Raw genomic sequence first — 12690 nt, 5'->3', positions numbered from 1 at the left:
AAAAAAAAAACTACATCCGTTACACAGAAATGATCTCCCTGTGTATTCCTCCCATGTATATATATTCTCATTTAGGTGGGGGAAAAGGAATGAATAAATGAATTTTCAAAAAATTGAGTAATATAAAAACCACATTATAACACACATTTCTCAAGATAGTTATATCACCTAAAAGTTGCTGGTGAACGCAGCAGGCCAGGCAGCATCTCTAGGAAGAGGTGCAGTCGACGTTTCAGGCCGAGACCCTTCGTCAGGATTAACTGAAGGAAGAGTTCCTTCAGTTAGTTCCTTCAGTTCTTCCTTCAGTTAGTCCTGACGAAGGGTCTCGGCCTGAAACGTCGGCTGCACCTCTTCCTAGAGTTGCTGCCTGGCCTGCTGCGTTCAACAGCAACTTTTATGTATGTTGCTTGAATTTCCAGCATCTGCAGAATTCCTGTTGTTTTAGTTATATCACCGTCTATTTTTGCTTCCGTTTAGCTTATCAGCACTTTTAAAGTTAGTCAAACCTTAATGGCTCTTCTGGAGGAGGTGAGGGTTGTCTTCGGAGAACTCACAGTCTCTTCCTAATATCCTTCTCTTGTCCTGTTGCTGTCCCCTGCTTTCTCGATTCTCTTACTATTTCCCAAGCAGCTCGGGACAACTGTTCAGCCAGACTTTCCCTTGGTTTGACCACGCTAATGGACAGTTGTATCCCTTCTTGGTAAAATGCTCTCAGTTTAGCAGGGTACAGGGTTTGAAATTTAACCTTTTCTTCCTGTAATGTTAGTTTTGCTTTGGAATACTTCCGTTTCTGTAGGACCGCTGGGGAGTAATCATGATGGAAGTATATTAACTTCCCGTTCCAAAACACCCTCTTCTTACCCCAGGCCCTTCGTAGAATCTCCGCCTTGCTCTTGAATCGGAGAAATTTAAGTCCAATGGATCGCGGTTTACTTTGTCTGTCTCAGGCATGCTGCTGGGCGAGAGAATGGTGCGCCTTTTCTGTTTCCATCTCCATATTCGGGGGAATCTCCAGCGCTTCCGGCAGCAGCTTGTCTAGAAAGTCTATCATCGACACTCCCTCCAATCCTTCGGGAACATTATAAATCCTGATATTTTTCCATCGTGATCTTCCCTCCTGGTCAAGCAATTTACTTTCCTGTTGAATTAATCGTCTTACTTAGTATCTGTTCCACCTTTTGCACACAATCTTCCACCTTCTCAATTTGAGTCTCTGCCACCGCTATTTTCTGATTGACGTTGGCGAGCTCTGACTTTATATCATTAAGTTGCTGCTTTATATCTTTTTGGACTTCCCTTATCTCTTCCAGAATCTTCATCATACTTGTGGCTTCACCTGAATAAGGCCCAGCGTCAGCCTTGCAGCCACGCTCACGTGTAGGAGAGCCGCGCGCTGCACCTCTCTCTTCCATAGGCTCCGCAGTGATGCTTTTTTTATCTCCATTCTTCCTCCCCGTTCTTGCCCCCCTTATCAATTCAGAAATGTTCGAAAGATCTTAGATTTGATGCATTAACGGGGCAAAATATCCATTTTTCTGGAGGAGCTGTTGATTTAAGCTGCCATTCTGAACGATGACGTCACCGGACCCAAGGTTAATTTCATGCGTTTTTGTCTCACTTAATGATTTACTGTTGACCGGTCTAACTGTGTATTCAATTATTTGCTTTCAGATTTATAGAAGGATTCTTTCCCATGGAGAAATGTCATTTGCCCAAAGGATTAGAATTAAAACCTGGAGACCACGCAGACAATTACCTGGACCATTGGTAAGTTTTTTGTAAACATTTATCAATCGTTTGTTTTCTATTAGATAAAAATATTGGGGCTCATCTTCCATTGCCTGACATTGCCGCTGGTGTGTTCCTAGGGTGTACTATTTGTTCCACTGTCACTTATCTCTACGGGCACAAGAGTTTCTGCAGATGCTGCAAATCTTGAGCAATGCAAGCAAAATGCTGGAGGATCTCAGCAAGTCAGTGAGCAAATATGGAGGAAAATTTACAATCGAATTTACAGGGTGAGACCCTTCATCGGGTCTCTGATTCAGCTGGATTCTGACGAAGGATATTGGCCTGAAAGGTTGGGCTGTTTATTTACCTCCATAGATGTTGCCTGACCTTCTGAGTTCCTCCAGCATTGTGTGTGTGTGTGTGTGTGTGTGTCTCTCTCTCTCTCTCTCTCTCTCTATTGCTGAAGATCTCCATGGGGAATCTAGCTTCCAGCTCTTTGGCAGGGTAAGGAAAGGCTCTTCATGCAGGAAGCAAGCTGCTCTCATAGAACAGCTGGTGGGACCATTTCCTCAGTTCCCCTTTCTCCTCCAATTCACGGACAGACTTTTGCTTTACGTTGATCCATGGCGATGTGCCTTTAGGACTTGGCATTAGCTACAGGGTCTGGATGAAAAATCCTGTATATCCTGAAGTCCAAGATATCCTGAAGTGGGAAGGAGAACAGCTAGAGGTCATGGTACATATTGGTACCAATGAAAAAGGCAGGAAAAGGGAGGAGGTCCTGAAAGCAGACTTACAGGGAGTTAGGAAGGAAGTTGAGAAGCAGGACCACAAAGGTGGCAATCTTGGGGTTACTGCCTGTGCCACGCGACAGTGAGTATAGGAATAGAGTGAGGTAGAGGATAAATGCATGGCTGAGGGATTGGAGCAGGGGGCAGAGATTCAGATTTCTGGATCATTGGGACCTCTTTTGGGGCAGGAGTGACCTGTACAAAAAAGACGGGTTACACTTGGATCCCAGGGGGACCAATATCCTGGCAGGGAGGTTTGCTAAGGCTATTGGGGAGAGTTTAAACTAGAATTGCTGGGGGGTGGGAACTGAACTGAAGAGACGAAGGAAGAGGCGGTTGGCTCACAGATAGAGAAAGCTTGGAGACGGTGCAAGAAGGAGGATGGGCAGGTGATAGAGAAGAGATGCACTCAGACCGATGGTTTGAGATGTATCTATTTTAATACAAGAAGTACAATGAACAAAGCCGATGAGCTTAGAGTGTGGAACAGTACTTGGAGCTATGATGTTGTGGCCATTACAGAGGCTTGGATGGCTCAGGGGCCGGAATGGTTACTTTGAGTGCCAGGCTTTAGGTGTTTCCAAAAGGACAAGGAGGGAGGCAAAAGAGGTGGAGGTGTGACACTGTTGATCAGAGATAATGTCATGGCCGTAGAAAAGGAGGAAGACATGGAGGGGTTGTCTACGGAGTCTCTGTGGGTGAAGTTAGGAACAGGAAGGAGTCAATAACTCTACTGGGTGCTTTTATAGACCACCCAATAATGACAGGGACATCGAGGAGCAGATAGGGAGACAGATTCCATAAAAGTGTAATAATAATGAGGTTATCGTGGTGGGAGATTTTAATTTCCCAAATATCAATTGGCATGTCCCTAGAGCGAGGGGTTTAGATGGGGTGGAGTTTGTTAGGTGTGTTCAAGAAGGTTTCTTGACACAATATGTAGATCAGCCTACAAGAGGAGAGGCTGTACTTGATCTGGTATTGGGAAATGAACCTGGTCAGGTGTAAGATTTCTCAGTGGGAGAGCATTTTCTAGATAGTGATCACAACTCTATCTCCTTTAATATAGCATTGGAGAGGGATAGGAACAGACAAGTTAGGAAAGCATTTAACTGGAGTAAGGTGAAATATGAGGCTATCAGGCAGGAACTTGGAAGCATAAATTGGGAAAAAGATGTTCTCAGGGAAATGTACGGAAGAAATGTGGCAAATGTCCAGGGGATATTTGCGTGGAGTTCAGCATAGGTATGTTTCAATGAGACAGGGAAAGGATGGTAGGGACAGGAACCGTGGTGTACAAGGCTGTTGTATATCTAGTCAAGAAGTAAAGAAAAGTTTATGAAAGGTTCAAAAAGCTAGGTAATGATAGAGAGTGAGAAGATTATAAAGCTAGCAGAAAGGAGCTTAAGAAAGAAATTAGGAGAGCCAGAAGGGGCCATAAGAAGGCCTTGGTGGACAGGATTAAGGAAAACCCCAAGGCATTCTACAAGTATGTTAAGAGCAAGAGGATAAGACATGAGGGAATAGGACCAATCAAGTGTGACAGTGGAAAAGTGTGTATGGAACTGGAGGAGATAGCAAAGGTACTTAATGAGTACTTTGCTTCAGTATTCACTACGGAAAAGGATCTTGGTAATTGTAGGGATGACTTACAGTGGACTGAAAAGCTTGAGCATGTAGATATTACGGAAGAAAATGTGCAGGAGCTTTTGGAAAGCATCAAGTTGGATAAGTCACCGGGACCGAATGAGGTGTACTCCAGGCTACTGTGGGGGGCGAGGGAAGAGATTGCTGAGCCTCTGGCAATTATCTTTGCATCATCAATGGGGATAGGAGAGGTTCCGAAGGATTGGAGGGTTGCAGATGTTGTTCCATTATTCAAGAAAGAGAGTAGAGATAGCCCAGGAAATTATAGAGCAGTGAGTCTTACTTCAGTGGTGGGTAAGTTGATGGAGAAGATCCTGAGAGGCAGGATTTATGAACATTTGGAGAGACATAATATGATTAGGAATAGTCAGCATGGCTTTGTCGAAGGCAGGTCATGCCTTACAAGCCTGATTGAAATTCTTGAGGGTGTGACTAAACACATAGATGAAGGTAGAGCAGTAGACGGAGTATCTATGGATTTCAGCAAGGCATTTGACGAGGTACCCCATGCAAGGCTTATTGAGAAAGTAAGGAGGCATGGGATCCAAGGGGAAATTGCTTTGTGGATTCAGAACTGGCTTGCCCACAGAAGGCAAAGAGTGGTTGTAGACGGGTCATATTCTGCATGAAGGTTGGTGACCAGTGGTGTGCCTCAGGGATCTGTTCTAGGACCCCTACGCTTCGTGATTTTTATAAATGAGTTGGATGAAGAAGTGGAGGGATGGGTTAGTAAATTTGCTGATGACACAAAGGTTGGTGGTGTTGTGCATAGTGTGGAGGGCTGTCAGAGGTTACAGCAGGACATCAATAGGATGCAAAAATGGGCTGAGAAGTAGCGGATGGAGTTCAACCCAGATAAGTGTGAGGTGGTTCATTTTGGTAGGTAAAATATGACAGAATATAGTATTACTGGTAAGACTCTTGGCAACGTGGAGGATCAGAGGGATCTTGGGGTCCGAGTCCATAGGACACTCAAAGCTGCTGTGCAGGTTGACTCTGTGTTTAAGAAAGCATATGGTGCATTGGCCTTCATCAATTGTGGGATTGAATTTGGGAGCTGAGAGGTAATGTTGTAGCTACATAGGACGCTGGTCAGACCCCACTTGGAGTATTGTGCTCAGTTCTGGTCGCCTCACTGCAGGAAGGATGTGGAAACCATAGAAAGGGTACAGAGGAGATTTACAAGCATGTTGCCTGGATTGGGGAGCATGCCTTACGAGAATAGGTTGAGTGAACTCGGCCTTTTTTCCTTTGAGCCATGAAACGTGAGAGGTGACCTGATGATGAGAGGCATTGATCGTGTGGATAGTCAGAGGCTTTTTCCCAGGGCTGAAGGCTAGCACGAGAGGGCACAGTTTTAAGGTGCTTGGAAGTAGGAACAGAGGAGATATCAGGGGTAAGTATTTTACGCAGGGAGTGGTGAGTGGGTGGAATGGGCTGCTGGTGACGGTGGTAGAGGCGGATAAAATAGGGTCTCTTAAGAGACTCCTGAACAGGTATATGGAGCTCAGAAAAATAGAGGACTATGGGTAACCCTAGGTAATTTCTCAGGTGAGGACATGTTCAGCACAGCTTTGTGGGCTGAAGAGCCTGTATTGTGCTGTAGGTTTTCTATGTTTCTAAGGTCTGCCCCATTCTTATTTTAAAGACTTTCCACCCTCTCTCATGAGTGCTGTCTCGCTGGTGTATAGCTCAAGGGATGTCTTCATTTGTTGGCCATTTTTTTCATGTTTTAGCCCACCAGTAAAATTTGCTAACATTTGATGTGGGTTTGTCTCCCGTTGTGGCAGCTGGGACTTTCTTCAATTTGAGTATGTGTCATGAGCAGTGTTGGCTGTCCGTCCCTGGGCACCCTGAGGTGAATAACATGCTACACTACTTCAGAAGGCAATTCAAAATCAACAGTGTTTTGGGTCTGTCGGCACCTATAGAATGGGTTGGGTACTGATGGCAGTTTTTCTTCCCTGCATGATGCTAGTGGACTTTATTTTGTTTTAATTGCTGATTCTAGTTGCTTGTAAACATACTATCCTTCTACAACTTATTACCATTCGTTTTGTAACTTTTAAAACGATTCAGTGGATTCTTGGTTACTGCTGTTAATACCGAATATTGTCATGTCTCTTTTATTCCAAGCTTCTGTCTGATTTGAATTGTGTGGCTGCTAAGGTGATGGTATTGAAGACCATATCATTGATAAATAGTCCAGTAATATTGAATTATTGAGCTGTGCAAAATACAAGCAGATCCTTTGGCCCATCAGTTCTGTGCTGACCTTTTTGCTTATCTATAGTAATCCCATCTGCCTGCATTAGGACATTATCCATCCATGTACGGCTTTGGAGGCGGTGCAGAGGAGGTTCACCAGACTGATTCTGGAGATGAGGGGGTTGGCCTGTGTGAAGAGATTAAGTTGCTGGAGCTATGCTCGCTGGAATTCAGAAGAATGAGAGGGGATCTTATAGTCACGTGTACAATTATGAAAGGGAAGAATAAGATGGAGGCAAGAAAGTTGTTTCTGCTGGTACATGAGACTATAACAAGGAGACATAGCCTCGAGACTTGAAGGAATAGATTTTGGATGAAGGTAAAGAGAAACTAGTTTCCCAGATGTTATGTTTTGTAACTTCATAACATTAAAACTAACTCAAAAGATGACGCACGAGTCCAAGATGGGGGTCTAACTCGGAGTTTACTTTCAACGAGGAGTGCACTTGTCACGTGGTAGCATGATGATGTATGCAATTCACATATTTTTACATATAACCCATAATGAATTATCTAAAGGAGCAAGAATGCTCAGTCAAACAATATATATGTATACAAGATTACTGAAATATTACATACACAACATCAGAGAACAATGAATCTGTGAAATTCTCTGCCTAGTAGAGGCGACCTCATTAACTGTACTTAAGTCACAGATTTTTATATAGCAGTGGAATTAATGATTATGGGGAAAACGGCAGGTAAATGGAGCTGAGCCCGGAGCCAGATCAGACATGATCTTGCTGGATGTTTTGGATGGCCTACTCCTGCCTCTGTTTCTCATGTCCCATGTTCTTGTGCTTAATTAAGAATCAGAATCAGGTTTATTATCACCGGCATGTGGCGCGAGATTTGTTAACTTAACAGCAGCAGTTCAATGCAATACATAATCTAGCAGAGAGAGAGAGAAAAAAAAGAAAAAAATAAATAAATAAACAAGTAAATCAATTGCGTATACTATATATTTAAAAAAAAGTGAGGTAGTGTCCAAAACTTCAAAGTTCATTTAGGAATCGGATGGCAGAGGGGAAGAAGCTGTTCCTGAATCGCTGAGTGTGTGCCCTCAGGCTTCTGTACCTCCTACCTGATGGTAACAGTGAGAAAAGGGCATGCCCTGGGTGCTGGAGGTCCTTAATAATGGACTCTGCGTTTCTGAGACACCGCTGCTTGAAGATGTCCTGGGTACTTTGTAGAGTGGTGCCCAAGATGGAGCTAACTAGATTTACAACCTTCTGCAGCTTCTTTCAGTCCTGTGCAGTAGCCTGTCCATACCAGACAGTGATGCAGCCTGTCAGAATGCTCTCCACAGTACATCTATAGAAGTTTTTGATTTTATTTGTTGGCATGCCAAATCGCTTCAAACTCCTAATAAAGTCTAGCTGCTGTCTTGCCTTCTTTATGACTACATCAATATGTTGAGATCCTCAGAGATCTTGACAGCCAGGAACTTGAAGCTGCTCACTCTCTCCTCTTCTGATCCCTCTATGAGGATTGGTATGTGTTTCTTCATCTTACCCTTCCTGAAGTCCACAATCAACTCCTTCGTCTTACTGACGTTGAGTGCCAGGTTGTTGCTGCGGCACCATTCCACTAGTTGGCATATCTCACTCCTGTACGCCCTCTCGTCACCACCTGAGATTCTACCAACAATGGTTATATCATCAGAAAATTTATAGATGGTATTTGAGCTATGCCTAGCCACACAGTCATGTGTATATAGGGGGTAGAGTAGTGGGCTAAGCACACACCCCTGAGGTGTGCTACTGTTGATAGTCAGCGAAGAGGATACGTTATCACCAATCTGCACAGACTGTGGTTTTCCCGTTAGGAAGTCCAATTCTGTCAAATAGTCTCTTAAACATAGTCATTGTATCTTGATTACACCACTTCCTCTGGGAACATGTTCCAAATTTAGTAGCCATTCAATTTTACCATGCAGCATTATACACAAAGAATTTTTGCTGTAGTTGAGGGATGTTTAAGTCAGTAGTTTTATTCTATTCAATTGTTAGTTGAGAAGGTGGCATGAGTGAACAAGTTCTGGGAATGGAGGGAGAGGAAAAAGTCAACCTGGGCTGCTGCTCCACATCAGTGACCTGTTTGATCATGACGATAACAACTCAATTGGTATCCATTTAATAGTCTAAAACACCGTCTGAAATATTGCGACTCCCATCTTATTAATGTCTGCTGTCTCAAAAGAACGCTTGGCATGGCATTAGCTCACTTGGAGGTGGACTACTGATTTGGAGGGAAAGTTTGTTTCCAGTGGAACTTGTGCTGCTTCATCATCAAGAAGCAAGAAATTAAAATGCTGGGGATGCTCAACAGGTCAGGGAGACATCTGTGTCAGGAAAAAAAGTCTTGCTGCTGTTGTATAGTGGTAAAGTGAAGGCAACAAAGGAAATGTCTGTGATAGGGTGGAGACCAAGGTTGTCCAGTTGATACAATCTTATTTTCCTGTTCCATCTAAGAAAGGGAACTGATTGTTTGTTGGGACTGGCTCATTTAAAAAAGAAAGTGATTATCAACCTCCGAAGACTTAATATTGAATTCAACAATGTGAGTCAGAATCAGGTTTATTATCACCAACATGTTGACGTGAAATTTGTTAATTTAGCAGCAGCAGTTCAATGCAATACATAATCTAGCAGAGAGAGAGAGAGAGAGAAAAATAGTAATAATAATCTTCTTCTTGTGCCTTGCGTGTTACACGCTTGGGCGATCATGGCTTTCCACATCGAACGATCCCATGATCAATGATGTCTCGCACACTTAGATCTGTTAGTTCTTTCACAGTGTCCATATATTTTCTTCTTTGCCTTCCTCTTCCGCGTTTCCCAGGCTTACGGCCTTGTAAGACATTCTGTTTCTCCCTTTCTGATGACATGGCCCAGGATGTTAAGTTTCCTTTCATTTAATGTTCTCATTAAAGATCTTTTTGTATGGGCACGTTGGAGTACTGTCTCATTAGTTACCCTATCTCTATATGATATTTTCAGCATTCTTCTAAGAAACCACGTTTCTGTTGCTTCTAAGTTTCTTTGGAGTTCTGGTGTTATAGTCCATGTTTTAGAAGCATACAGCAAGATTAATATTAATAAATAAAATAAAACATAATAAATAAACAAGTAGATCAATTGTGTATATTGAATAGATTTTTTTAAAAATGTGCAAAAACAGAAATACTGTATATTTAAAAAAAGTGAGGTAGTGTCCAAAGGTTCAGTGTCCCATTTAGGCATCAGATGGCAGAAGGGAAGAAGCTGTTCCGGATTCGCTGAGTGTGTGGCTTCAGGCTTCTGTATCTCCTCCCTGATGGTAACAGTGAGAAAAGGGCATGCCCTGGGTGCTGGAGGTCCTTAATAATGGACGCTGCCTTTCTGAAACACCACTCCCCAAAGATGTCCTGGGTACTCTGTAGGCTAGTACCCAAGATTGAGCTGACTAGATTTTCAACATTCCGCAGCTTCTTCCGGTCCTGTGCAGTAGCCCCCGGCCATACCAGACGGTGATGCAGCCTGTCAGAATGCTCTCCACAGTACAACTGTAGAAGTTTTTGAGTGTGTTTGTTGACATGACAAATCTCTTCAAGCTCTTAATAAAGTCTAGCCGCTGTCTTGCTGCCTTCATGACTACATCAATATGTTGGTATCCTCCGAGATCTTGACAGCCAGGAACTTGAAGCTGCTCACTCTCTCCACTTCTGATCCCTCTATGAGGATTGGTATGTGTTCCTTCGTCTTACCCTTCCTGAAGTCCACAATCAGCTCTTTTGTCTTACTGATGTTGAGTGCCAGGTTGCTTCTGCGCCACCACTCCACTAGTTGGCATATCTCACTCCTGAGGTGCGCCAGTGTTGATCGTCAACGAGGAGGATATGCATCACCAATTTGCACAGACTTCTGGTTAGGAAGTTGAAGATCCAATTGCAGAGGGAGGTACAGAGGCCCAGGTTCTGCAACTACTTAATCAGGATTGTGGGAATTCATTCATTCAGGTGCCTTGCCGTTTGGCGTGGGCGATCATGTCTCTCCATCCTTCACGGTCCCTGACCCTCTGAATTGTAGTTGTTGCCTCCCCTGTTTCTAACCATGATGTTACTCCATCTATCATTTTCATTCTCTGTGTGCGTCTGCTTCTTTTTCCTTCCGGCTTTCTAGTTGTAACTAAATGTTCTAATGTCAGTCTTCACATGATGTGTCCAAAGAATTTTGATTGCTGTTTTCAGATTTTTTTAAGTGATGTACATTTTGTTTTCATTCTCTTTAGAACTTCTTCGTTGGTTATCCTGTCCGTATATGATGTGCATAGCATTCTTCTGAGGAACCACATCTCTGCTGCATTGATTCTTTTTCCATTGCATTTGTGATGGTCCATGACTCGCAGCCATACGTTAATATAAGAAGAATGTAGCAGCTGAGAGTTCTAAGGCGGATGTCAAATGTTATTTTCTTGTTCGTTGGGATGTTTCTCATTTCTGTAAATGCTGTTCCTGCCATCGCTATTCTTGCTTTTGTCTGTTCCGCATTTGCCATCAGATGTTACCCATGATCCAAGGTACTTGAAGTTGTGAAGTTGTTTCAGGATTTCATTTCCCAATACGATCCTACAGTTGTGGGAATGATGGTATTAAATGCTGAGCTATATTTGATGAACAGCACCCTGACGTAGGTGTTTGTGTTGTCCAGGTGGTCTAAAGCCGTGTGGAGAGCCACTGAGATTGTGTTTGCTGTTCTCCTATTGTGTCGATAGGTAATCTGCATTCGGTTCAGGCCCTTGCTGAGGCAGGAGTTCAGTCTAGTCATAAGCATCCTCTCAAAGCATTTCATCACTGTTAATGTGAGTGCTACTGGGTGATAGTCATTAAGGCAGCTCACATTATTCTTCTTTGGCACTGGTATTGTTTCCTTTTTGAAGCAAGTTGGAACTTCTGCCCATAGCAGTGAGAGGTTGAAAATGTCCTTGAATACTCCCGCTAGTTGGTTGGCACAGGTTTTCAGAGCCTTACCAGGTACTCCATCGGGACCTTCTGCCTTGCGAGGGTTCACTCTCTTTAAAGACCACCTAACATCAGCCTCTGAGACAGAGATCACAGGGTCATCAGGTGCAGCAGGGATCTTCACAGCTGTAGTTATATTCTCCCTTTCAAAGCGTGCATAGAAGTCGTTGACTTCATCTGGTAGTGAAGCATCGCTGCCATTCATGCTATTGGGTTTCACTTTGTAGGAAGTAATGTCTTGTAGTCCCTGCTAGAGTTGCCATGCATCTGATATCGCCTCCAACCTCGTTCGAAATTGTCTCCTCACCCTTGAGATAGCCCTCCTCAAATCATATCTCATTTTCTGATGCAGGCCTGGGTTGCCAGACTTGAATGTCACAGATCTAGCCTTCAGCAGACGACGTACCTCCTGGTTCATCCACGATCTGACTGATGATCAGATGATGTTGCTTCAGCTTGCATGGAGTAAGGTTAGAGTAACTCATTGGAGCTGTACAGGAGGTCAAAGGCAGAAAAACACTGTGGGATGGAAAACTTGAGTTAATCAGAATCAGGTTTATTATCACCAGCATGTGGTGTGAAATTTGTTAACTTAGCAGCAGCAGTTCAATGCAATACGTAATCTAGCAGAGAGAAAATAAATAAATAAATAAAGTTACTTATATTGAATGGATTTTTAAAAATGTGCAAAAACAGAAATACTCTGTATTTAAAAAAATATACATGCAAGTGGACCTAGAGTTTATCATAAGAGGCTTTCTACCAAGAACTTACCATCGTGGCTTCAGTTTCTTCAAAACCTGTCGTTACTAAAAAGTGTTAATCTGCTTAATGCTAATATAATTTTTCAATTGTGAACAAATGTATACTGTAAATCTCTGGTGTAAACATTTAGAACTCAGGAGGAGGAGAAGTAATCCTTCCTGGCCTTCAACCTTATTTCATCAATCATTACAAGCTTCAACTTAACATCATCTACTAATACTTAACAACATATCCCCTGATTCCATTAATATCCAGAAATCCACCTTTTCTATCTTGAATGAACTCCATGACCAAGCCTCTGCAACACCAGTGGAGAGTTCCAAAGATTCAGCACCTTCCTTATCTCAGTCCTGACTGGCCTATCTCTCATTCTTAAATTGTGCCTCCTGTCTGGACTCCTCAGCTGTAGGAAACCTACCCCCTTTATCCAGCCTCTCAAGATTTTTGGTTTCAGTGAGCTCCTCGTATCACTCCAAACTTAAAAGA

At 43.1% G+C, this 12690-nt stretch overlaps 1 protein-coding gene across 1 annotated transcript in view; it reads left to right on the top strand.

Moving 5' to 3' along the window:
• LOC140188506 (alpha-1,3-galactosyltransferase 2-like) overlaps positions 1–12690 on the top strand; it is an 83006-nt gene that overhangs the window by 59063 nt on the left and 11253 nt on the right. The window contains exon 2 of the mRNA XM_072244841.1: positions 1672–1767. Coding sequence (XP_072100942.1) covers positions 1672–1767 — 96 coding nt within the window. The remainder of the gene's footprint in view (positions 1–1671; positions 1768–12690) is intronic.

The sequence above is a fragment of the Mobula birostris genome, chromosome 27, assembly GCF_030028105.1.
Source record: "Mobula birostris isolate sMobBir1 chromosome 27, sMobBir1.hap1, whole genome shotgun sequence".
Classification (NCBI taxonomy): Eukaryota; Metazoa; Chordata; class Chondrichthyes; order Myliobatiformes; family Myliobatidae; genus Mobula; species Mobula birostris.
This window is presented reverse-complemented; position numbering and strand designations above follow the sequence as displayed.